Raw genomic sequence first — 26,919 nt, forward strand, 5'->3', positions numbered from 1 at the left:
AATAGCCAACTGCTTGACATATGCCCAATATTTACTTTATCAGCACTGAATTTGCATAGTTTGGCATGAGAAATCGGCACAAGTCTGCTAATGTTGATGATAACATTGTTTTTTCTTCCTGGTTGTCATCAAAATAATTATTTTTGTTATTTTGCAAGCACATCAATAACCAAAATGATCTATTTTCCATTTCTATAATTAGATGAATACGTTCATCTACCAAAGCAACACATGCACGACATAGAACGAGTAGTATCTAAGGTCAGCTTATGCTCTTACATTATTCATGTGGGCATGACTCAATTCCATCCACAAATGGCTGTTGGACCACTTTGTGGCTATTTAAGTTGAGAACGATGTCACATGTAATTCTTCAAATGGTAGCTTTCCATTTAATACAATTGTTTGTAGGACCCATTTTAGTTAATATTTTAACATAAGATAGGAGCTTAGATAAGTTTTAAGCAACTTTTCACTCCATTCGCAGTAGGTTACCAAGAATTTTATAAACTTTTGAAATACTGTAAATACTTCATTTCTTATCATTAGGACGTAGCTTCCATCCTTCAAATTGATTCGATACAATGGAATTATCGTGTACCTACAATCTAGTTGAGATCTCATAATGCAAGTTTTCATTCAATCTAACCTGGCAGATATATTGACGTTTACCATAAAACTATGTTACCATACTTTTATGCACAAAAACCAAGAAAAATAGGAAATACCGAAAGAAATTGCATAAACTCAACAAAAATAAGAATTTCATTCATCAACTTTTTCCTTCTTCTACATAAACCCTATATTGCGTATTTATAGGAAAACACAATAAACCCTAGGTCTACTTTGGATTCGAGATGGAACCATTACATAAAAAGATCCAATCCTACATAAGAAATCCAAATAAAAACTCTAATTAAATTAGATTCAAATGAATCTTTATAGACTCAGGTCTTCTGCTCCGCTCTTGCATCATTCTTCTCGAGTTGGAAAATATTTGCCCTCAAGTCTTGATCCCGCTTACTCTTTTTTCAATCCCGTTCCACTTTGTGCATTATGGGCCTACAATTCGAAACTAGATCCTTATATTATACCACAAATTGAGTAGACCAAGTAAGACTTGTTGCAATATGTATATGAAAACCTGAAACATTCTTTTTGAACTGTCTACAATCTTCGACTGCCACTTTTGAATATCTGGATCAAATGGATCTAAAATTGGTTTGATCCAATCTGAAGTAGTTCATGAACAAACAATTTGAATCTCTTGCTTCATCATCGCATGTTCCACATGCTGATGTTGCACCCTAAGTAGGCTCGGGTTCTAGGACAAGCTTGGTTTGGTTGAATTGAGTACAGGTGGAGTTTGGGTCTAGATAGGAGGTGAATAGATTGGTTTTTGTGAGAATAGGTCAAATGGACTTGGGTTTGGTTTCATGAGAGAGTTTTTTAATATAGGGCAATGAGGGTCCAAAAAGAATTGAGAAAGACCCAACAAAATGGATTTGGACTATTAATATGATTTTGGATCCAAGTCTTCTTTAGTTGAATCTAGGCTTGGGATGGGCTCTAAGAGGGGATTTGGATCGGGTTTCAGTTTTGTTTCGAGATCTAAGGCACCATAAAAAGCTTATTCTAAGGTTGTGAAGAATATTTTATATAGTTTCAAAAGAAAGGCAACCACAAAGTTCATCCATAAACTCAACTATTTGCTGATCAAGAATCATAATTATGCATCTATAGTACCTTTCTATGAAACACTGCTATTTATTCTTACACTGAACCTTGATAAATAAGTTTGGTTCAAAACTTATTTTGAATGGGGCAGTGGTTTGGAGAGGTATGAATATGATCCATTTGGGTTGGATATGTGTTTGGTTCATGTTTGGTATTTGGGTCATGGGTTATTTGAAGATTTTCATTTTTTGAGTAATACTGAGTCAATGTAGGTGGGTGGTGGGCGTGATTTGCATCCACAACATGGTTAGAATACAACATTATGGGCTTTGGGTCAAACTGAGAGAGATAAAGATCCAAACAAGGGTTTAAACCGGTTAAAGGGACTTGAAACCTGTTCTGAAACTTTGAACCGATTTCAAAACAACTTGAAAAAGTGCATGAGGGAGTGAATGATGGGTTAAATAAAACAAACTGGTTCACATAAGAACCAATTCACTCAAACAACCCACCATCCACGATGGATTGAGTGAGAATAGGGCAAGGGTTGGGGTGAGAACAACCCACCACCACCATACCAGCAGCCGGTGGGGGGGGTCTCCTGTCGGCAGGTGCGGGTCCCACTGGCTGGGCCTGGTTGGTGACAGGTCATCGTTCAGACACCGATCGGCAGAAGCCCCGAACTCTGCCGGATTTGGTGGGAAGAGTAAAGATCAAGAGAGCGACGAGGAGGTGTAGGTGGAGGGGCGTCAGGCGGTGAGGCAACGACCGACCACGCTTGTCGCCGGTTAGAGGTGGTCGACGACCACTGGTTGCCGATGGTCTGACCCTCGTGGCTGCTGGCTAGGTGAAACGAAGAGGACGCATGGGAGGAAGAAGGAAAGGTGGGTTTGGGGTTTGGGCATCGTCCCTCACCAGCCCACGTTGGGGAGCTGGCAACATAACCACCAGCCACTGGCCAAGTACTCTGCTGTTGTGAGGTGACTAGCGACCACCACCCGACCGATTCTCTGCCGGCCTGCAACCTACTGTGGGTGGTCGGGAAAGGGGGAATCAGGTAGAAAGAAAGGTGGGAAGGGTGAGAAACTTGTGGTAGTCTCGTGGCAGCAGTCATCCTTGTGGTGCACCACCACCAGATATTTGGGCTGGTCGGTGGACAAGAATAGGAAGACGAGGGTGATGGTAGTGGATGTGTAGTAGTCCAGTGGGCGATGGGGGCAAGGAAGGAGATGGTGTTAGTGATGATGAGTAGAGATGAAAAAGTGAATGGTAGAGAAGACAACAATTGATGGCTTGGTACCTTGGTTTGGTTGGCCGGCAACCATGAATATCGTCAGTTTGAGAAATCAATCGGAGAGCTATGAACCACTTCACATGTGAACGATATGTTTCTGACATGCATCCAAAATGTTTGACGCCTCTTGAAATGAACAAGATTGCTCCTCAAATGGAATCGAGGCAAAAAAACCTTATCATGGTACCAACTGATGTAAATCAAGAGGTACGATTTAAGATAAAATTATGTTATCCGACTCCTATGCATAAAAACCAAGAAAAACAAAAAATATTGAAAAGAATTTTATAAACTCAACGAAAATAAGAATTTCATTCATCAACTCTCTCCTCGCTCTACAGAAACCCTATACTGAGTATTTTATAGGAAAACACTATAAACCCTAGGTTTACTTTGGATTTAAGATGAATTCGTTACATAAAAAAATCCAATCTTACATAAGAAATCTAAATAAAAAAACTCTAATGAAATTAGATCCAAATGAATCTTTATAGAATCGGGTCTACTGCTTGCATCTTTATAGAACTGGGTCTACTGTGTATCATATATTCAGCTTAATCCACCCTTATATCGTGTTTAATTATTCTATGAAAAAATAGTTTTTTGAGTTGAAAGCAACTCTCTTTCTAAAAGTTAACTAGCTTAAATTCATTTGTGTCAGAAAGTCTCACTAATACAAGATCGGACATCGTAAATGCAGTAAGTCTTGTATCCAGGTTCATGAATGAACCAAGCAAACTTGGCCTTGCACCAACAAAAAGGGTTTTGAAGTATATTCAGGGCACAAAAAGTTTTGAAATCAAATATATTGCTGAGAACAACTTAAAGCTAGTTGATTATACCAATAGTGATTGGGCAGGATCGGTTTGATGATAGAATGCTATGTTTTTTTTGCCTGGAAACAAAAATAATCTATCGGTTGTCAAAGAAACAGAGCACAATTGCATTGTCATCTATTGTAGCTACTACTGCAGCCAGACAGTTTAGTTAGAAGAGTTCTTGCATACTTCAAAAGCATGGTCCTAACAAGTTGGCCATAACAATGACAAAAAATACGATACTTAACAACATATCAAAGCACATTGAGTTCCATCACCAATACATCAGAGAATTAGTCGAGAAAGAAAAAAAATTGTTAGAATTCATTCCCAACAACCATCAAGCTGCAAACATGTTCGCCAAATCATTGCCAATTGATAAGTTTGAAGACTTCAAGGCCATTTTAGGAATTACAAATTAAGGGGATGTTAAAAGTGTAATTTGTAATTTGGATCTAGATCTAATTTAAAACTAAAATCCAAGATTCATATTTTATCATGCAAGTCAGCTAAGACGGTAGAAGGCCGTTTATTCTACCTATCTTCATTCTAAAAAAAGACTAGAATATCAGACCAAAGGACTCTATACCAAGGCTCTTTGGAGATTGAGCCTATTCCAAACTTAGCATGGGACGTCCTCATTACCTCAGCCCCTTTGGGGCTATGCAAACTCCCTTGTATAGATACCTTAGCTCTCACGTGTCACTCACCCATGCTCACTCTTGAAACCACATCTTATAAGCAATCACATTTAATTAGGCGCAAAAGAACTTAATTAGAAGAGATGATCCAACACAGGGTAGAAGGATATAGGGTAAATATTGGCTACTAATGAGGGTACATAAATAATGAGCTAGAAATCATAGGTGCAAGTTGTATCGACTCAATTAAAACATATGTGTTCAGCATGGCTTGTTTGCTAAGGATCAAGTCTTGGATTGGGCTTTTCTGATGTTAAAATGTGATCTTTTGAGTTATGAAAATTTTTACTCATTATGGGCCAATGATTTTTGAACTCTTTTAAAAACATAATTAATTATCATAATTACATGATTCAAAACAAGTTTTCTACTAAACAAACCATGTATATCACATCCATAACATTTGATCTACAAAAAAAAAAATTGAAGAAAAAAGTGATTTCTACTCATTAGTTCCGTACCTTCGTTAGTAGCCCATATTTACCCTTATATATACTTGAGTTCCTAGCATAACACGATCTTCTTTTGAGCTTTGTGGGCCATTCAAAACTTCTCCTGCACCATTAATTTGGTTGGGGCACCCTTGTGTTGTGCCTAAACCCAACACTGAAGTAATCAAATGCACCCTTCATGTAGAGCATTGTCATTAACATTGTATATGACGTTATATTCTATCAACACATTTTAATGTGCGGTGGGGAGGGGGGCAAGGGAAGATGTGTGGCTTCCATTCACTCGTCTGAGCACCTTTGCAAGGTACTTGACCAAGATTATCTCTTTGATATTTAGTTTGCTCCACAAGAAACCAAATCTCAGACCTTGTAAATAGGTCAGTCACCAGATCTTGAGACTCAACAAATTTTACTTCAATTCCATTGTCTGCTACATTTTCTCTGACAAAATGAAAATCAAATCTCAGTATCTTTGGTACTGAGTTAAGATCAAAGGACCGGTTAAGTGACATGGCTAAGTGTCATAGCTAATCACATGACCACATTTCATGTGGGGCATTGGCTATGACACTTAGCCATGGCACATAGCCACACCCTGGATCCCTTCTTCTTTGGTTTTTGCATGAAAACTAAATTGACTGCTAAGTAATTACTTCTCATATTATCACATCACAAAACATAAACCTGATTAAGGTAAGTTTGGTTGTGTTTTTGAAAAGTGAAAATACTATTCAAAAGAGTTTCACTGTCAAAATCTCATGAGATTTAAAATTTCACGAGACTTCGTGATAAAGTGAATTTCACACAAATGAGATCCACTTTTTTAATCTCACTTTTAAGCTTCATGTGAAAATACTTACTTTTTATGAGGTTTGTTTTTGAAGTTCTGTACAAAAATAAAGTTTTATGTTTGATAGTTTTTCCTGTTCAAATGAGATCCCCTTTCTAAAAGTACATTATAAAGTGAATCTCATATGATCGAACCAAAAGTATCACATAAATACGTTTGGTTTGATCACAATAGATTAACTTCCTAATACTTTAGAAAGAGAATCTTATTTGAACAGTACCCCCAAAACAACCAAACATAAAAACAAAATTTGCACAAAACTCCAAAAGCAAACTAATAAAAACTGAGTTGTTACTGAATCTCATTTGTCAAATGAGAATTGAAATCTCATGAGATTTTGAAAGTGAATATCTTTTGAATAGTATTTTTAGTTTTCAAAAACACAACCAAACAGACCTTTTAAGTGTTACACCAACATTAGTTCTAATGTTGCCCTTGCAAGAGTTTCATATTCTGCTTCCGTGTGTTCTAATGAGCAACTATATGTTGTCTATTTGAATTCCAAGACAAAACATTTGACCCTAAATAAGTAGGGTAGCCTTGCAAAGATTTGAACTCACCGACTTCCTGCTTCTGTTATTACAACCTTGTGACAAAAACAGGATTAAGGAAATGGAGATCTCAAGCCTAGAGGCACGTTCTTAAGATCGCTATCTTTAGAACTTCAATCGCCCCACTCCGAAAATTCTGAAGATGCAAAAAGGGGTTTGTTGCGACTGAGTTCTCAAGATACAACTAAGCTTGAACCTCAAATAGTCACTGCTTCGCAAGAACAAATGACTCCACCCACACTTGAACTCTGCAAGCCAAATTAGGAAGAAAAGAGAAAACTGGAGAGTCAGAAAATTCATTTTCAAAAGACGAAAAAATAAGAGATTTATTAACTTTTTGAAAAGGGCCAAAACGTTTTGCGATAAATGAGATTAATGGTCATAAACCTGACAGTTTGAAAATAGGATGAAAAAGTCTCTGAACGCTCACCACCTATGATTGTCGATCAAATGCCTTCGAAACCGTCCAACAAACAATCCGAAACTGAAAAAAAACAAAACAATTGCACCTAATATGCACCTCGCATAAAGTGCGCCATCAAAATGCCACAATGCGCCTCAAGTGCCCTCGCGCACACATGCACATGCATGTAGCATGTCCGTTCCTACACGATGCGCAACAAAGTAGAGAATAAAGAACAAACCCTCTATATAAACCGCTAGAAAAACTTATTTCTCTTAGATATGAGACTAAACCTTTTAAAACACTTTTTGTGGGAACAAAATCACCAATTTTAAAACTTTTCTAACAGCTTCACCTTGCAAAAGCGGATACCCATACTGAGATTTGAACTCCAAACAAGGGGAAGATCTTTCTATCCATGAGCTGGACCCAACACCACATGAGAACAATCAACTATTGCTTTTTCATCTTCACTTAATTTTGAATGCCACAAGGACATATGGATTGGAGTCTTGGAGACCCTCCTATCCATGAGCCGGACCCAACACCATATGGAAACTCTCAACTATTGCTTTTTTCATCTTCACAAAATTTTGGATGCCACAAGGACATATGGATCGGAACAACGAGACTATTGACACGTTGTAAATACCTTTTCTATTTGTATGGTGTTTTGTGTGTCGTTTTGCATGTTTCTTAAATAGTACAGTATATACTTCATACGTATACGTTTGAAAATTTTTAGTTTTACATATAATCTTTTACATATATAAGATTATTGAGCATTATATTTTTGTAAATTAACTATTTAATGATAAATGCCCTTTTCCTAATTCTCAACAAGCATTTTCCATCTCCATATCTCTGTCTACAAAACAAATAATTGCAGCACAATAATTAGAAGTTGAAGGCATAGTTGCTAGAAATGGGTACAGGTAAGGAAGTAAACGGGTTGGATCTAAGCATTACCGAGTCTGACTTAATCCAGTTTGACATTATCAGATTTGGATGGAAAAAGATAAAATCAAACCTGGTATGTACACTCAATCGGTTCAGGTTTTTTATCGGTTTTAGTCAAATTTGGGTTCGGGTTTTATACAAAACTTAATACAAAACTCAGATCTGAATTTGGCTACCAAACCAAACTAATCCGATTTGGATTCGGGTCAGAGCTCGGGTTACATCCGACCCATTGACATCTCTAGGTACATGTAGGCACATGCAGGGGTAGAGGTATGTGAGAGAAGTTTCTGATACATTTTTATTTGAAACGCATATCCATATGGTACGAGTTTCTAATAAACATTAATATTGTTTTTAAAAGAATTGATACCATTTTTTAAAAAGTTTATACAAAGTATATATTTTTATAAAGATATCTACAACTTAAAATAGTTAAATATAATATGTAAATAATCATTATTGTATAATAACTTTTTATGTTATGATATGTAAAATTTTAATAAAAAATGCCGTTTTTATAAATGAAAATGTTGCTTGTATACATAAATACTAGTAAAAATAAATCATTTATAATGTACTAGAAACTTGCTTCTATGTAAATTGGTACGTGTTTTTTAAGTTACTGGGATGAATTTCGCATACCTTTATATTGGTATGCCTAATACGTAATACATTGCTTTGTATCCAGTACTGATGCAACTATGGTTGAAGGATTAAAGAGTGAGGATCAGGTCAGATCCACCTTCGGCGGTAACACTGTCAGAGGTGCCTTAGATGCCACTCATCTTAAAAATCAACGACACCCATCAAATTACTATTAAGGCTCATCGTGAGCGGTTCATTTTAAACCGTTCAGATGTCATCCATCCCAAACCCGAACACATCGGAAAAAAAGTGGGGCCATCTAAGAGTCCCGATCAGGTGCCATATGATGACACAAAAATTTGTGCCTTACGCACATCCTGATCGCCCTCCATCCGGTATTTGGCCCCACAACTGACAGACCTTATCTCCAAGATGGAGGGTGATCAGGTGCGGTGCCTAAGGCATAAACTTTTGTGCCATCATATGGCACCTAAACAGGACTTGTCACCCAAGGTAAAAAAAATTGAGTCTGAATGGGGTATGGGGTATGATATGATTGTACAAATATTTGTGCATTAAGCATCTGATCACCCTCCATCTTGGGGGACAGGGCCCAAGACCTGATGAAAGGTAATCGGGTGCTTAATGCACAATTTTTGTGCAATCATATTGCGATAAAAGATCTTTTAGTGCAATATGATTGCACAGATATTTGTGCATTAAGCACCTGATCACCCTCCATCTTCGGGGACAGGGCCCAAGACCTGATGAAAGGTAATCGGGTGCTTAATGCATCATATTGCACTAAAGCAATCATATTGCACTAAAAGATCTTTTAGTGCAATATGATTGCACAGATATTTGTGCATTAAGCACCTGATCATCCTGGACAGGCTTTGGGCTTAAGGCCTGATCAAGGGTGATAAGGTGCTTAGTGCACAAATTTTGTGTCATGTGATTGCACCGACCCGGACTCTCATCCAAGTGATGGGCATCGTACAGGTTTAGATGCCGTTCATCTTGAGATCAAGGCATCCAAAGGAGCTCTGACCGTAACGGCTCACTGTGACCTGATCCCCTCTCAAGATCAAGGGGAAAAAAAGAAAAATACGAAACTTAAAAAAAAAAATCCCACTTGAAAGAGACGGTTTCCTTTCCCTCGTTTTTGCTCGACAGAGTTCTGTTCTTCAAGGGAAGAGAAAGACGCTGTCTAGCACAACCTCTCCTCCTCCCCATCTCTCTCTTTTAGAGAAGGAGAAGGGAAAAAAAATCAAGTCTTGTTGCTTCTTTAATTCATGGCGGATTCTGATACTAAACCGAAGCCATCCAAGGCGATAAAGAAGGAGAATGGTGAGGTGGAGGAGAAGAAGCCACAAATGAACGCTGGGACTAAGGTGGTCGTGGTCAAATCTCTCAAAGTCAAGAAAGAAGAGAAAACTACGTCTGAATCCATCGATGACGGCAAGGTTTGCTCTCTCTTCAACTCTTTTGCTTTGTTTGGGGGTTTGACGCTTGGTGGGTTTCTCTTTTTCTGTATGTTTTTGCTTAGTTTTCTTCTTTGTAGCATGTTTTCGATTGCTTTAGGGGTTTTCGATCTCTTGGTTTTGGGGTTTTGTGGTTTTTGGCTTCTTGTTGATGTTGGAGCCAAACCTTTTTGTGGGGAGTCTTTGTTTTTCCTTTTTCGCTCTTTTTTTCTCTTTCCTAGTGCGGCTAATGAGATTGTTCCTTGGGAAGAAGGTGAAGAAGAGGAAGAAGACGATTGAGGTAGTGAAGAAGAAGAAGAAGGAAGTTGCGCAGAAGAAGTCGAGCAAGGATTGGAAGGGCAGCCAGAAAGGGAAAAAGGTTTATGAATTACCCGGTCAGAAACATGACCCCCCAGACGAGGCAAGCTTTTGCTCCTAGAACTCTTATCTGCTTTTCTATTCTGTTTTTTTTCTTTGTTTTTTCAATTGATGGTATTTGGTGGATGTGTGTTCCAGAGGGATCCTTTGAGAGTTTTCTACGAGACGCTGTATGAGCAACTGCCAACAAGTGACATGTCTGCATTCTGGTAGTAATTTACTTTCGGTTATGCTTACCATTTTCTTTTTGGTATATACTATTGGAGCGCAGTTTCCATGAAACATAGGGTTTTCTATTTTTAAGACTCGATTCGTATATCAATATCTTCAAATGCTTTCTGTTGTTTAGGTTCGAAGGTTTTTATGTTTTCTTGGGGTAGGTTCAATGTAATAATAGCTACGAGAAATGCTAATTCAATCATTAAAGATACTCCATTTTGGTTGTGCAGCATGACTAACAAAAGGATTATTAATCAGAAGAAACTATATGAAGCAGAGTATTTTGTATTTTTAAAATATATTTTAAATCATATGCGAGCGATTGATTTTAGATTTTTGGTTCTCATATCCTAAGACAGCTCTCGGGAGCTTTAAACTTTAACTCATTTTATCATTATGTACTTATCATTCTAAGTAACTTGGAAGCTGCAGTATCCTTTAATCAAATCATGGTGTTAATGCAAATCTAGAGTTATGAAAAAGGTATCTGAGAAGAATGTCTTGTTGTTACTGTTTTCTGCGTTAGTTGGATACAACATCAAGATAAGTGCATTGTCTTGGATGGAAAAATCCTGTTCTGGGAAATGTGGATGGCCTTTGTCTTGGTAATTTATCCTTCTGTGATATCTGCTAAAGTGATGATGCCTCTGGTATCTGCAACCATTAGAAAATGCAGAAAGTTGGGTATATGAAACATTGTGGCTTTGTGAATTTGCATCGTGCAACTAAAGATTATTGTTTATATTGGTCTAGCTAGTTTCAGTCCCAATTTTTCACAGATTTACTTTCTTTTTCATAGATTATGCACCTATTGGAATGCATACTGATTGGATGAGATATTGACAACAATGTGGGCAGTTGTTTGTAGTTTTGAATGAGTTTTCTTAGCTATTGGAAGGATGCAAAAATTCATTAGGTGATGCTTTACAGTTGAAAGTTTTAGAGGCGGGATTTTGCTTTTACTATGAAAGGGCATACCATCCTGCAATAGCAAAGCATAAAATTGTGATTGGTATAAAATCTTGACTGGAAATTCTGAATTGGGTTTTAGTCTTCAACGATTTGCTAAATATGACATAGATGTCAGACTGGTGATTGAATCGCTAATGTACCTTTCTTTTCCCTCCTCTTTTTTAGGTAATTTCATGGTATTGAAGCGAAACTAAAAGCATAGATGCACAACATGATGCCACATGGTTGCAAGAATATTGGATTTAAAACTTGAGTCAAATTGAGAATCCTCTAGAATAAACGATATCCAATCTGCATGTGGTACATTGTAGAATTGAATGGGTGATGATGGATACTTCTGTTTCTTTTTTTTTCCTTCTTTTTGTGCTCTGATCTTTTGTACGTTATTTTGGTTCAGCTACTCTTCATTTTAGAAAAGCAATATCTTCCAACTTGTAGGCAGTATTAGAGAGGCTTGCTAAGCTGTCAAAGGCCACAATCAAGGTCTAGCAGAACCCAAATGGTGCATATCAGGGTTTCTAGTTATCCAGAAGCCTGTAATCCATGATCCTTGATCTGACTATGAAACTACCTCGTCTTCAGTCTGGCATGACTGACTGCGAGCCTAGTATACAAGGATTAGGTCTTGCTTTACTTTGATATTGATTCCTTTTTTCCTCTCTAAATGTTTCTTCTGTGAGGCTGTTATGAATTGTTCAATAGTTCAGTTGAGATCCACCAAGGGGACTTGTCTAATATGGCATGGACCAGCAACTAACTGATTGATGATTTACCAGAATAGTGTATTCCGTAAACATTATTACATTTCTTTTGTAATTGTCCAAACAAAGAGTTTTAAGATTATCTTAGCAGAAGCAATGATATAAGTGCATACCTGCTTTCTATTATGGTAGATTCCCTCCCCAGGGCATGCTTAGCATGTGTAAGTTTTTGATGTTTCTCCAGACGATTGTGCATTTTTTTTGCACATTGTTTGTCTCCACTTGCCAAAGTTCCGTCTTATTCTCTGTTCCCCTTCTCTTTACTTTTTTTCTTTCTCTTTTCTTATTTCATGGATCAGTGTAATGAGTGGTTTATGTGTATGCACCTTGTCTTTATTAGATTGAGAACTCTAGTAATATTTAAGCACATGGAACTATTGATGTGGATGCTTTATGAGAATCATGGCTTCCTATATTTGTTACTAATACACTTGTTTTTACTTTGTTGTGCTATGTATGAACTTTTTTAGATAGTCAAGACTATTAGCTGAGGAGTCTTGTGATTTGAATCCCATTGGGGCCATTCCTCAACTTTGCCTATTTGGCAAAGAGAAGTTCATTTATTATCAGATATAGCATATGACATTCACCCAGGCACATAGTAAGCAGGTTTCTTCACTGCATATATATGTGTGTGTGTTGATGAGGCACTGCTGTTCCACCATTGCAGATGGATTGAACATTTGATCATCTGAACATCCAGCCCTGTGGATAACTGGTTACCTAGTCCTTGAGTACAGTGACCGTGAACTATATCTTTCTTAGTCAAATCAGTGCATCACTGTATGGGTTGAATATGTAACTTATGATCTGACCTACATCCAAAATTTCTGCATCTTCTATAACCAATATCAATTCTGTTACTGATAGAAGTGTAGAAATTGTTCTCACTAGAGAAGATGACATCCTAACAATGCTCAAATGTCTTTCTTTTCCATTGTTATTGTAGTGCAGAAGCGTTTCCCTTGGTCACATTTCTTTGATTCCATGTAATTTGTTTGGCTCATGTCAATTGCAGGATGATGGAGAGAGGTTTGTTGCCAGAAGATGTAGCAAAAAAGGTGTATGAGAAAAAATTGAAAAAGAGTGCGCAGCAGAAGGTAGGGACACCGGTCAAAGCTGTTACTGTGAAGAAATCAGTGAAGACCATTGAAAAGAAAACCTCTGCTTCCAAAAACGAAGTCAAGAATGTATCCAAGAAGCGTAAACCAGATACATCCGACAGTGATGATGACTTTATCATGTCCAAAGTTGTGAAGAAAGCTAAAGCTTGTTAATGGTTGACTGCCTCTAATTTTTCTCTTAGCTTTGTGTGCGTTTTATCTTGACTGAAGGTGCATTGAACATTTGCATTAATGTAATTGTTCTGACTAATTTCAACGCATGTAGTTCCTCTAGATGTTTTCATCACTTAGTGATCAGATCCGTTTCATTTGGTTTGAGTGCTCTATCTGTGCTTGTTGCCCTGCCTGTAATAAATAAAGCTTCAAACCAGCTGTTCTTAAAAGAATTAAAACTTTAACTGAGAATATTTCATAAATTCATAATAAAATTTAAAATTTTCAAAGGGGTGTAACTGCCCCAAAGGGGTTTGGTGTAGTGGGATGGGGCCTATGCCGCTAGGCAGGTGGACTAGGTTCAAATCCCATGAGCGTCACCCTTGCGAGGCAAGGGATAAGCCTAAGGAGTTTTACAGTCAGGACAGTGGCTGTAATTACAGCTGGAAAATCCAGCACGGCTAGGTCTTTGATCCTGGGGGTGGTTTTTCCGTGTAAATATAAAAAAAAAGAGAGTAGGAATGTAACTGGTCTGGGTTCCAAACCCAATCCAATCTATTTCTAGTTCGGGTTTAGTATTAATGGTTTGGGTCTTAACAGATTCAAATTTCAGCTCGGGTATTGATATGATCAGTATTCTAGACTTAATTACCTGCCAATAAAAAATATGTAAATCAATGAAATCAACTGTTTATAACAAGATTATATGCTTACAAAAGCTTAATAACTATTTTAAATAATGTCAAAATTTGAATATAAAAATAATATATTCATGCCAACCAAACATTTTAAATTGAAAAAAAATCAATGATAAATCAAATTCAAATTGTATCAAATTCCATGAGTTGTCCAGTATTATTCTGGGATTCACTTCAATCCAACAATTTCCATGATAAAAGAGTAATAGGAAATATATGGAAAAATGAATTAACGTTTAGATTATTAAAATGCAATGCATATTAATTCTAAATTTATCAACATCTTTAAATGTTTGATTGAATATTTAATATTTACTAATTAGAAACTTTCAGTTGGATCAGGTATGAAGCGGTCTCAGGTATGGGTCGGTTTGGGTTCATTGGGATTCAAGTCTTCATTTATAATACCCAAGAGTTGACCTGTTTTCACTATAGGTCTATATTTTGGATCCTACCCAAACCCATGGGTCCACCAATACTGGTTGGGGACATTAGGTTGGGTCAGGTATACCTGACCTAGTTACACCCTTAGTGATAAGAGCCGTGCCTTTTAGACTCCCCCTTGGGAGCTTTCAATCAGAGTTGTGTTGCGGTTTCCCCAGTGGCCTCATAGTCTCTACCGTTTGGGAGCACTGGTGGTGCCAAGACACTGTATTGGGAATGGAGTTGGCAACCCCAACACCATTTCTACAACATTGAGAACAGGGTGTTTTTGGCAACTCCATCCTCAACACTGCATTTTGGCAAAACAGTAATTTGGCAGCACATGGAAAGGGTATTTCCTTCTGAATGCAAGGCTCCCAAACAGTCTTAATCTCTTGATCAGGAATATCCGAATATGTGAGGTCACAAACATCGATATTATTAGGTTCTAGTGTCCACTTTTTCTACTGTATGTATCTGGATATTAGGTTCTGGTGTCCACATTTTCTACTGTATGTATCTGATTTCATAGCCCCCGTGCTGGACGGGAAGGATCACCCCATGTCCTTCATCCATGGGGTTTTCTTATTTCTATTTTTTGGAGAAATATGGAATGAATGATACGGCAAATTGGAAAAGATCAAGACTCTCAGGTGTAAGTTCTTGTCATTGTGTACGCAAACCATAGCTTTGTGATAAATGTCGTTGGGATACCGACTCTTTCTACCAATTTCAAGTCATTTATTTAGACTTGTTACGTTTGCTTGGACTGGAATGCATCAAAATAATTTACTTGGCATTACAGAAATTGTAAAAGAAGCTCATTTATGGGGTTGCAGCAGTAACAGAGGAAACCATGTTGTCAACCCCACATTCATTGTGTCCTCTGCATAGCTTATAGTACCCATCCTCTCCCCAGTCAGCTCCCCATGAATTCTTGATCACCCAAAAGGGCATGTTCTTCCTTCTTGCTTTGGCATACTCACTATTCCCATATCCTACAAGCAAGACTCCATGGTTCAACCGCTTGCTGCATATGAGAGGGCAAGAGACACCTCCAACATAGCTTTGCATGAAGTTCGCATTGATTGCAACTGTAAAATTAAAAAAAGCAGCAGGGGACCAATTATGAACTAGAGAAACAGGGGTTGGGTTGAGCCATACATATAAAACAGTATACAATATTGATACATTTGACAAATAAAATACTATGGTATACTAATGAACTACAGCTAAACGATTTGGAAGGGTTGGTGAATGAGAAAATACTAACAAACTGCGACTTACCAGAAAGAGGCCCATGCTTGACTAGATTTGCTGCAATCTGATCCTCATTAACAGAAACCATGCTGAAGTCTGCTATCTTTGCTGCTACTTTCGAATTATCAAATTTGCAAGCACCTTCTATTCCTCTATATGGGTAGTCTTCTTCTCTTTGAATGCCGCCTGCTTTGATCGCATACCGGTAAGCATTTGTCATGAGCCCACCATAACAACCAGCATTGCAGGACAGGCCCTCATCTGAAGGTTCGCACTGGTACATATGATTTCAAGTCATTAAACCAGGCAGCATTTTCTCCTTTTTTATGCAATTTTATCTATTTCACAAATATTGCTGGTATTTTGAAAATATTGCAATTTTATTACAATATTTTCAAAGGTAATATAACACCAAAAAATGTGATAATTTCAAAACATTGCCTATTTTGACAATGGGTTGTGTTTTTATCACATTATTAATTTTTTAAAGTTTTTTTTATTTATATTCCTATTTGTGTTTTTGTATATATGTTATATATTTTACATGATGTATGCCAATATTTTTCCAAGAAAACCAGAATTTCAAAATATCACGATATTTTTTCAGGAACGAGAATCAACAAAACTTCAGATTTAATTACAAATTTGCATGTGAGATACCTCATGATCACAGTCAACTAGTTGCTGCTGGCTGAGATTTAGAAGTTGACCTGTTCTCAAGAAATGGGCTCCTTCTAGTGCCCCGGTTGTGCTAAAAGTCCAGCAAGACCCACAACTTCCCTGAATTAAATCAAACAGAAAACAAGTATGCTTTTCCATAAATCTTTTGGTAACTGGGAAATATGGAACTCTTGCCTGTGGCAGCCATTATCCTCACCTGGTCTTTTACGGGGGTGACTGCACCATGTTCTCGCCAATCAAAACTCTCAGGCAGATCATCGATCGGTAGGATCAGTGCTGGCGCAAGCCTGGAAAACTCTTCTGGAATCCGACCCAGACCCAGATACATGGAAACAAATTCCTCCTCTGTGAGATCTGAAAATTTGGTGACCCCATGAATGGCAGTTGGATTCAGGGCCTGGTGGTGCATTGCCTTGAGCAGATTGCCTTTGAAGATTGAAAACCGGTGTTTGTGCTCCTCTGGGCCCGAGTACTTCTTGTGGAACCTATTCAAGAATTCATGGAAATGCTCTTCTGCATTAAGCAGCATGTGGGTAAGTGAAGGTCTGCCTGAATCTGTGACCTGGAGAATTGGGTTGTCTATGAAACCCTCAGAGACTGCAAGAATGGAAGGGAGGAGAAAAGAAAGAAGGAATGTGATCAGAGAGAGGGATGATTTTGGATGTTTTGTGGATTCCATGTTTGATTGATCAAAATGGGAGTATTTTGCAGGGGAAAAGGTAGAGGAGAGAGGAGTGGGCTATAAAAGAGGAAGTGGTATAGTTGTTGAGTGTGAAGTTAGGTAGCTTTGACCGTTAGGTTTTGAAAATCAGCGGGAAAGGTTGCTTTTACGTTGCCCAAGGCAAGAAAGAACAAGTTCTTCGTTTTTGTGTAAGGTCTTCTTGTATGTATATATATATATTACTAGAATATAAAAACTGAAATACGACAACTAAAGATATCGGCATTTCCAACACTTTTTTTTGGAAATCCAACCATGTCGGATGTGCTTGGCATGGTGAATTTGCAACGAATCAACCATTGGATTGTGTATTTTCAATAAAAAATGTGATTTTTGAATGCTTGAATATTTATGAAAATTATGAGCCATTGATTTTAAAGCCTTAAAAAAATCTGGTTTGTTTATCAAAATCAAATTATTCAAGAGTGGGTTATTATAAAACCAAGCATGCAGATCACATCAGTATGATTAGATTCAAAAGAAAAGAACAAAAAATCCATGAAAATCGTTGTTCACACATTAGTTCTCATATTCTAGTAAGAACTGAAATATAAGAACTAGAATAAGAGAACTAAAAATATGGGCATTTTAACACTTTTTTTGCAAATCCAACCATGTGGATGTGCTTGGCATGGTAAATTTGCTAGGAATCAACTATTGGATCATGTATTTTCGATGAAAAAATGGGATTTTTGAATGCTTGAATATTTATGAAGATTATGAGTCATTGATTTTAAAGCCTTAAAGAAATCTCATTTATGCATCAAAGTCGGACGATTCAAGAGTGGGTTCTTATAAAACCAAGCATGAAGATCATATCTGTATTGTTAGATTCAAGAGAAAAGAACAAAAAATCCATGAAAATGGTTGTTCACACATTAGTTCTCATATTCTAGTGATTATATATATATATATATATATATATATATATATATATATATATATATATATATATATATATATATATATATATATATATATATATATATATATGAGAACTGGAAATATGGGCATTTTCAACACTTTTTTTTGCACATCCAACCATGTGGATGTACTTGGCATGGTGAATTCGCTAGGACACAACCATTGGATCATGTATTTTCGATGAAAAAAAAGTGATTTTTGAATGCTTGAATATTTATAAAGATTATGAGCCACTGATTTTAAAGCCTTAAAAAATCTTGTTTAGGAATCAAAATTGGATGATTCAAGAGTGGATTCTTATAAAACCAAGCATGTAGATCACATCCGTACAGTTAGATTCAAGAGAAGAGAACAAAAAATCCATGAAAATCGTGGTTCACACATTAGTTCTCATATTTTCAGTTCTCATGTTCTAGTGTCTCTCTTTGGCTTTGAGATGTAAAACTGGTATTATCACCGATTGTTAGCAACTCTGGCTTCTTAAATGGTGTAGCTACACAATTCAAAATGTTTCCTAGACTTTTGTGTTGTCCAAAAACACTTAAACCTTTTAGCAATTTTAATAACAACCAAAGTTTTCGATCTTTTTCCAGAAAAGCAATTAAGTTTCAAAGATTCCGGAGGTGCACTTACTTTTGGGTTGTTTTCCAAAAGTCACATGAATTCATGCTCTCTTCATTTAAACAGTAGAGTATCTAAGGTAACATTGGTTGCTAATCTTCCAAACCAAGCTGGTGTAATCACACTATGGTTTTGCCATCTAATCATCAGAGGTTCTCTTTCAAGGTAGAATCGACGTTTAAACATGCCCAATAACTAATTTGAGTATTTGGAGCCTAACCCCTTTTCTGTAAAGCTGAAAATCACATAAGCAACTCTTACATTTTGATGCCCAAATAACAATTTTGACCCTAAGGGTAACTCACAAGGAGTTATTATTTTATTACAAGCGTAAAAAAGTTATTGATTCATATCTTTGATGGCAGCATTCATAGGGAAAAGAGGGGAAAAAATACAGACACACCTTGTGTTTATAATTCCAAACAGAGACCTCTCTTTTTTTTCTGATACACACTAAAGTTTTTCTGACGATCGTCAAATAAGGACCTGATGTGACCTATCGTTAACCTCAACCACTTAACCAAAAATATCAGGGAAAAGGTGGGTCTAAATCAGGAAATTTTCCAAAGAAAAGAAAAACGTATGGATCTTCTTAGTTTCATACCACTTAAACCTATGTTCTTTGGTTTCATACCTTTTCCCTATATGGGAACTGCGAATGATTTTACTCCCATAAAGCACGATGTCAAGAATTAAGTAGAAATGGCAAAATTGTGAATGTTATTCGACAAGAAATACACACACAAGTTCCAAGGGATTGAAAAGATCATTTCCTACTCTTAATTCCTGATTATAAATTATTAAAAAACCACACACACAAACATTGTTTTTCTCCCCTTCCAACTGAAAGAAACAGGAGACGCTCACACACAAAAATGAATTTCAATAGCTTGCTTTCTAGTCTTCCATCAAGTATGTGATCCTCTTAAGCAGCTACCTTCTTCGAAGTCACAGAATTGATAATGGTAGCAAATTCTGGCCCCTGTAACACAAACTAGTTCAGGTCATCAACACATTAAAGAGCAAGAGTGAAGTCTAAGGTTCAAATTGATGACATGGAAAAGATGTCAATTTCCTGGTACTCAAGGATCAATGACTGGTAAAGCTCAATATGTAGTAGGGTAATCATTTCTTGACCCAGTTGTAGGTTTGGAAAAGTAAGTCATGACGGTTTGACTGATACCACATGCAATGCATGGAAAGTTTGTCTCCAAAATTATCTATCATTTTGTTAATTTCAAAATACCCCTCAATTCTGTACAAATGACAGCAATAATTGATGGAATCCGACACTTGGTTTGTTTCTATGCTATCCCATAACTACTCATGCAGTAAAAATATTTTTCCTTTTTAGATAGAAATATGTGATTAGGCAGACCGTCACTGTGATCATGTTCAAATTTGTTTAATAATGGTTGTCCAAGAAAAATGGAAAAGAATCAGAATTCGGATGCTTCAGATAAATCATTAGAAGGTTAATCTTTGAACATATAGAAACAACCGAAGCTTATAAGAGATACTGTGTTTACATGATACAACACAAAGGACAAATCAACAAGCATCCGAAGGAGACAGAATAGCAGGTTGGTAATACTTCAAAACAGAGAGAGAGAGAGCTCCAATGGTGGATTCAAGTCTTCCAGATACAATTCGCTGCAAAGACTTGCTATTTTGGGGTTCAGCACCTAAAGACTTTACAGGGTGAACTGGGGCTTAAATCTAGCCACCAGTAATGAGTTGGACTGTTGCGCAGGATGCCATGCTTTCATGATTAACATTTTACTGGAGTGGAGAAGATGAAAGATGATATTCATGAATAATTAACACACACAGAAGGGAAAAAAACATTGTCTTCACCTTGTACATGGTAACTTGGATTGTTATTATCAGCTTCTAGTAAAGACCTTGAAAATGCATGACTAACAATCAAATCTTACACTAAAATGTACATAGAAATATTTGAAAATTATTTGGAAAATGAGGGATAAACTATAGGGTTACTTCTTACATGAATAGGCAATCTAGAAACATATCTTGGAAATATAGGAATTAACCATAAGAGTTGGTGCTCACGAAGTAAACTGAGTTGCATGGATTGGAAAAAAAGCTGGAATGAACATAAAATGCAGGAAAATCACCTTAGCTCACCTTTCCCACATATATTCTTCATATAATTGCCAAACATGTAGATCTCTTTCAAATGTCCAATAGATAAAGAATGCACAGAAATGCCTCTAGGGTTCAAAAAGTAAAAATTACTGGAGAAAAATGACAGAGGGCAGTCTGTGAAATTTAATCAGGCAACTCGGTGGACTTTGGTCACAGGACTAAGTTACAATCTGTCAAAAACCCTAGCTACTTATGAAAACTAAATATGGAAGTTATTATTCCAAGTAAAACACAAATTAATCAAAAAATCGACATGAAGATCAAAGATAAACATAACTGGAAAGTTAACATACCATAAAATTTTAGTTTTACTTGATCCATATTGATATGGATTGTTCACTTATCCATCACCTTAATATTAGGAAATATAAACCAAGAAGAAGCTGCATTTTTTTCTCAATTCAAAAGTGAAACTATGTTTCTCTTTTCCTTAGAGTATGTACTATATACCCTATTAGATCTCAAATATGCTGGTTATGGTCATGTTTTCGTAACATGACTAGAAACATAATCACAAACCAAGTCTGCTGAATTTTCTGAAATGTGATTTTTTAAAGTCTACAACACCCTCTGTAACTTTTATAATGGCCCTTTTGGTAATAATGGCAATTCTCTAAAAGGTAAAAGAGTTCGACTATGATTTTGATCATGCACTAAGAGATGTACACATGCACACACACACACACATACGCATGCATACATATACACACACATGTATGCCATATCCAGTTCTGAAAAATCTCAAATTGAACTGTTTCCGCTGCAGTACATCTCTCACCTGCATCTGGGTACCACAAATGAAAAGCTAGGTGACTTCATCATATGCATGCAGAATAAACAACATGATTTATTAGACTTCACACTCATCTGAGTAAATTAAAAGAATTTCAAATTCCAAATGGAGTTGCCATTTTGGTGTAACAGAAAAAAAACTATTTTTATTACTCAAAAAGGAGAAGATTCACCATTTAAAGAAATGGTATGGATAGAAAATGGAGTAGATCATCAAGGACATGTGCATGCGTGGCAGGAGCGTGAACACACACACACACACAGACACACTCACAGTGTGTTCAATGATCATGTGTGATTTACCTTCAATGAAGCACCACCAACAAGGAAACCATCAATATCTTCCTGTTTTGCAAGCTCGGCACAGTTGCTACCATTTACAGAGCCTGCAAGGATGAGTTCATCATAAATATTAATAAAACAGCAGGGCCAGATATAATATCAGGCACCACCAAAGCATGCAACAAGCACATGCAACATATGAACCAATATGTATTGGAGATTTTCTATACAACAGTTTGCAGCTCAAATAGAACCATACTTAAAATCATAATCACAATTAGGTGCAATAGAACATGAAAAGGATTAGATGACTCTACAGGAATCCATGCTATTCATCTACGGAATACTAACTACCAACACTTTTCTTTGAAAACTCATGTTGCATCCTGCCAATAATGCAATTTCAGATCCAAACAGTTGCTGTTATTTCCGATTCTCTAAATAAACCTATTGTTTTCAACAAACTAGGATAAGGATGGATCCATGCATCAGAAAATATTGATTGTCCAATCTTTCATGAATAACTCGCTAGAAGATAAACAAAATTTGATGGACTTGGTGAACACAATCTCCTTTGGTGGGTCAACACTAGGAAGTTTTAGACCTGAATGGACGTGCTGTTTAACATTTCAAGCTTGGCTGTATTTGGATGAAGTTCAAGGCAAGCTTGAACAACCATGTTTCAGCTCTGTTCAGTCTCATTAACAGTGAAGACAGGAAAGGAGAAATAGGATTTTAAGCTATGACCTCATTGCTTTTTTAATGAGCCTCAATAAGACCAGTTGATCCAAGCCACTGTAAGCTCAAACTTGGTTGAAGAAGACCAAAACCAGGTTCGAGAGTGACTCATTCAATAAATGAAAGAGTTCAAAGTTCAAACTGAGCTCTTATGAAGCCAAGAACAAACCATTTGCAAGTGGCTTGGTCATAGTAGGAATTTTAAAATTTTCCAGAAGAGTTTATCACTTTTACTCCAGAGAAAGGATAAGGTCACCTGCACGGTCCATGTTTTGACTTAAAAGAAGATCCCAACTATCAGTGTCATGCTCATTTTTTCAATGTGTTGATGATCTTGCAACCAGGAACTGAACATCTGAGATTTATGTTTATCATAGGACATCTATCTCTACAATCATTCACTTAACAGTAACTGAAAAAGTAGCCAATGATCCACTTAAATTAGCAACACCGTTTTGATTTTGAACAAGAGGCCTGACTTTGTTGTAACCGAAATTACATTTTGTAAAATGGATTCCATAGAAAGTTGGAACAAGAATTGGTATCAAGTGGGACATGACATTGTTGTTCCCAAAGGTATAATCGTACTTCCAATATCTCCAACCAAACACCTCTTATTGAGCTTTCAACATATCCATATGTTACTCGGACAAATGAATGGTTCATAAGATAGCACATAATAGTCATATTTGGCTGTTGAAGGACTTTGATCAATCATTTCTCATGCTCATGAGATCTCTACATATTTTCCCAACTCTTTCCCACATTATCATGATATTGTAGCTCCAAGGGTGATCACAACCACAATGTAGCCCATGGGATCCTGAAATGCCTCATTTTTCATATGACCAACAATCTTACTGATGGACTCTTCATAACTAAAGTTCGATGTGAAAGCTATTGAAACCCTTATATTAGTTTTTATTTCATATGTATACCTAGGCCTGTGCCGAATCCATAATAGTGAATATGTGAGGTAATTGAAAATCTTAAATAGGAAGCACAAGCACCTAAAAAATGCAACAGAAGCAGGAATCTGGTTCACATCAGCAGGATGATCATGCTATTTAGTTGAGAGTCTAAATCTGCTTAGACCTCAGATCATGTCACATATTTAGATTCATTAATCCAAGCAAATTCAAATTTTACTTTAAATAGTACATACCTCCATATATAATTCGAGTCTTTGAAGCAACATCAACTGACACGTTCTTCTTCAGCCAATCACGAACAGCTGCATGGACCTCTTGTGCTTGCTGAGGTGTAGCTACTTTGCCTGTGCCGATGGCCCAAACAGGCTCATAAGCAATTACTATGTCAGTCCAGCTGGGCACTTTATCTGCATCAGAGCATACAACATTCAGAATCACAAACAGAATTCTGTTAAAATCATATGGTTTAGCATAAAGAAAAGAAAAGGCGGAAGAAGGCACCTGCAAAAGCCTTCAACTGTTTGAAACAGACATCAAATGTTTTGCCTGCTTCTCTTTCTTCTAGTAGTTCACCAATGCAAGCAATCACCTTGAGATTCTGGCTCAAGGCATAAGCAGTTTTGCTTCCAATAAACTGAAAACCAGAAATTACTATAGACTTTCAAAAAAGTACGAAAGTTGCCAAATAGCATAATATAGCATGACTAGCATTATGATGAATAAAATACAGAAAGCAACTACCGAAATCACTACCTCATCATTTTCACCTATAATATGCCTCCGTTCAGAATGGCCCAAAATAACCCACTTGCAGCCAATATCTACCAACTGTTCTGCACTGCAAAAGAGAAGGATGATAAAGAGCATCAGCAGTATATGGGTAGTTTGTGAGATAATATTAATTTACTTGTTAAGTTAATGACTGCAATGCAGGCATCTGGATCACAGGTTTTGCATTGGTAGATTATGACGAGCCAAATATGATAAAAATACAGTAAGCTTATAAGTTTCGTTAGTAAAAAGTTTTTTACCAGGCCAACTGTCTTTATCTGATTTTGCTAAAGCTAAGCATGAAAGCACACTACAAGTATTCCTCTTGTTGGTAAGGCTTTGATTTCATTCTCTATATTTTGATGGAGGTATAAATCAATAAGTATTCTCACTCCACACACACACACACACACACAAACATCAACACAATAAGTCAACGGTCACACTGCATAGGAGAAATAGCTAATGAGAAACTCTATGCCAAATTATGAAAAACCTTAAAACACAATATAAAGACACAAAAACAGGAAAAATCCATGATAAGGAAAGAGTTCATAAGGTGCCAAGCCCTTGTGTTCAGATGTATGAAAAAAATACCTGATTTCTCCAGTGAAAGCACCACCTTTACCAACCCAAGAATTTTGTGCAGAAATGTCAATCCGATCAGTTAATGAATTCTTCACCTGGTCAACGTATATGAAAGGAGGTGCAACAACAACATCTGTGGTATGATAACATACTATCATTACCAATCAAAAATAGGAATGTCATAAGTCAAGAATGACTAGCGATAAATAAAGTACAGCTGTTATTTTAAAATCAAGCAGCCAACAGTTACATTTTTTGAATTAACAAGAGTAAATTACAAAAAACTGCCTGACTTAACACCGATGTACATATAATAGCCCAACGTTTGACTTATTCTGCTCAACTGCCTTTTTTTCTTGTGGCATCAGATCTGCCTTTTCTCCTCCATCAATGAAATAATATACTGTATCAGCATCTTAATAGCTTTATTTTACCAAGTCATGGTCAACTGAAAACTTACATGACCAGGTACATCTTTCTTGAGAAAATGAAAAGCTCAAATGATTAACTACAATCATAGTCACCAGTATTGTTCTCAGCCGTTTTTTTCTCGTGACTTTTTATGTAAGTAGTATTCTCAGGAAAATCTCAGAAATTTTAAAAGTTGAAAATGAAGTAATGAAAAAATTAGGAAACAATAGGTTTTAATCAGTCACCGATATCACTGATATTTTGAAAATATTGTGATATCATCGGCTATTTCAAGGTAGCCCATAATATCGGGGAATATATTGCGATAGTTTTTGAGATTTTTTTTTTATTTTGTTTTCATTTCCTATTTTTTTGTTTCTTTTATATTTTAAAACCTTAAAAGCATGTTTCTTTATATTTTTGAAAGAAAAATAATGCAAAACTTATTATTTTCTTAGATTTTTTGTTGTTATTTATATTTTTTTCAATTTTTTAAACTCCCGAGATTTATCAACTTTTGAAAATCACTCCGAGAAATACCCTCGCCGAAAAATTACCTTTAACAATACAGGTGACTATCGTTTTAATAGTATTATTCTTATGAAAACATAAAGAAACAGGTAGACAAGATTCTAAAATATAAAAGAAACAAAAAATCAGAAAATATATACTTAAAATATATATAATATGTTTTTTCAAAAAAAAAATCAATAAAATCATGACAATATCACGATAAAGATGTTACGGCAATACCGCAGACTTTTCAATTTTTTTTGGCTGTTTGAAAACATGTTAATATGTTGATATTGTCATAATATCAGCAACATACGTGACTGTGACTGTAACAACAGAAAAGTTGGCAGTTATGGAAATAGGTGATAGATCAGGTGGCTTTTTATAATTTACTTGGAAATTTGTAAGAATGAGAAGCACTTTTCCTGCATGCAAACAAGGTAGCATTTCATTCGGAAGTTCATTTTACTATGCAAAAGGCCTCCATGCAATCATTTTCCTGCAAGAACAGTAGCAATTCAAGAAAACTTGCAAACTACAGCAGATACAGATATACTGCATTTTTATGTGTATTATATCCATCTTAAACTAATATTATTTTAACAAAATGCTTTGTGGAAAGCACAAACAATTAGAGTCACTAATAATCATTTTGAATCTAAAAGAAATGAAAATAAGAAATGACAAATGACAAAGAAAAAAAGGGAATATGATCCAATCCACATCTAAGTGGACTCTAAATTGATCCAATTTCACATATTCAAGGCCCACTGGTGTTGGGTTGACGTGAAAAGACTTGAGACAGGTTGAAAGAAGCTGATGGAGTCATAAAATGATTAGAGATTAGAAGACGAACACTAAGAAAACAGATATCCAACTTCATCAGGTAGCTAACTCATTTCTAATATGACGTGAGAACTGATAAAGTACAGAAAAGTGTTTTGCCATTAATAGGAGGGGACATCTGTGTTAAAATGTATCTCTCTTTATGTAAATATTTACATATATATATAAAGAGAGATACATATACA

General features: G+C 36.3%; 3 protein-coding genes across 5 annotated transcripts in view; 1 reads left to right on the forward strand and 2 right to left on the reverse strand.

Annotated features, from left to right (window-relative positions):
- Nucleotides 1-9,461: 9,461 nt before the first annotated feature.
- On the forward strand, nucleotides 9,462-13,481 carry LOC149817889 (uncharacterized). 2 transcript variants are annotated; one of them, XM_089984425.1, is made up of 4 exons: nucleotides 9,462-9,760; nucleotides 10,029-10,178; nucleotides 10,274-10,344; nucleotides 13,106-13,481. In XM_089984425.1, the coding sequence occupies exons 1-4, from the start codon at nucleotides 9,590-9,592 to the stop codon at nucleotides 13,362-13,364; spliced, it is 651 nt and encodes a 216-aa protein (XP_089840551.1). In that variant the 5' UTR covers nucleotides 9,462-9,589; the 3' UTR covers nucleotides 13,365-13,481. The 2 variants fall into 2 exon arrangements, with proteins under 2 accessions (XP_089840551.1, XP_089840552.1); XM_089984426.1 differs by having other exon boundaries at nucleotides 10,032-10,178.
- A 1,730-nt stretch (nucleotides 13,482-15,211) lies between these two features.
- On the reverse strand, nucleotides 15,212-17,134 carry LOC149817890 (putative cysteine protease RD19B). Its single transcript, XM_089984760.1, has 4 exons — nucleotides 16,623-17,134; nucleotides 16,406-16,525; nucleotides 15,773-16,019; nucleotides 15,212-15,579 (listed from the first exon to the last, which is right to left on the reverse strand). Exons 1-4 carry the CDS (start codon nucleotides 17,103-17,105, stop codon nucleotides 15,311-15,313), a joined length of 1,119 nt encoding a protein of 372 aa, XP_089840886.1. The 5' UTR covers nucleotides 17,106-17,134; the 3' UTR covers nucleotides 15,212-15,310.
- Nucleotides 17,135-19,391: 2,257 nt separating this feature from the next.
- The window catches only part of LOC149817891 (triosephosphate isomerase, chloroplastic-like), a 28,353-nt gene continuing 20,825 nt past the window's right edge, over nucleotides 19,392-26,919 (reverse strand). For both annotated transcript variants that reach the window (XM_089984230.1, XM_089984231.1), the window contains 6 exons: nucleotides 24,974-25,097; nucleotides 24,359-24,443; nucleotides 24,107-24,239; nucleotides 23,839-24,012; nucleotides 21,957-22,039; nucleotides 19,392-19,674 (listed from right to left, as the gene is read on the reverse strand). In XM_089984230.1, the coding sequence (XP_089840356.1) occupies nucleotides 19,618-19,674; nucleotides 21,957-22,039; nucleotides 23,839-24,012; nucleotides 24,107-24,239; nucleotides 24,359-24,443; nucleotides 24,974-25,097 (656 nt within the window). In that variant the 3' untranslated portion in view covers nucleotides 19,392-19,617. The remainder of the gene's footprint in view (nucleotides 19,675-21,956; nucleotides 22,040-23,838; nucleotides 24,013-24,106; nucleotides 24,240-24,358; nucleotides 24,444-24,973; nucleotides 25,098-26,919) is intronic.

The sequence above is a fragment of the Nuphar pumila genome, chromosome 13, assembly GCF_984573655.1.
Source record: "Nuphar pumila chromosome 13, dmNupPumi1.hap1.1, whole genome shotgun sequence".
In the NCBI taxonomy this organism is placed as follows: domain Eukaryota; kingdom Viridiplantae; phylum Streptophyta; class Magnoliopsida; order Nymphaeales; family Nymphaeaceae; genus Nuphar; species Nuphar pumila.

What these genes read in the sequence shown, in the direction of transcription:
- LOC149817890 (XM_089984760.1), bottom strand. Translation starts at nt 17,105, where the DNA reads ATGGAATCCACAAAACATCCAAAATCATCCCTCTCTCTGATCACATTC. An exon ending in TCACCCCCGTAAAAGACCAG is followed by an intron (nt 16,526 to 16,622) that starts GTGAGGATAATG and finishes GATTTAATTCAG; the next exon opens with GGAAGTTGTGGGTCTTGCTG. An exon ending in TAGTTGACTGTGATCATGAG is followed by an intron (nt 16,020 to 16,405) that starts GTATCTCACATG and finishes CATATGTACCAG; the next exon opens with TGCGAACCTTCAGATGAGGG.
- LOC149817889 (XM_089984425.1), top strand. Translation starts at nt 9,590, where the DNA reads ATGGCGGATTCTGATACTAAACCGAAGCCATCCAAGGCGATAAAGAAG. An exon ending in AACATGACCCCCCAGACGAG is followed by an intron (nt 10,179 to 10,273) that starts GCAAGCTTTTGC and finishes TGTGTGTTCCAG; the next exon opens with AGGGATCCTTTGAGAGTTTT. An exon ending in AGTGACATGTCTGCATTCTG is followed by an intron (nt 10,345 to 13,105) that starts GTAGTAATTTAC and finishes TGTCAATTGCAG; the next exon opens with GATGATGGAGAGAGGTTTGT.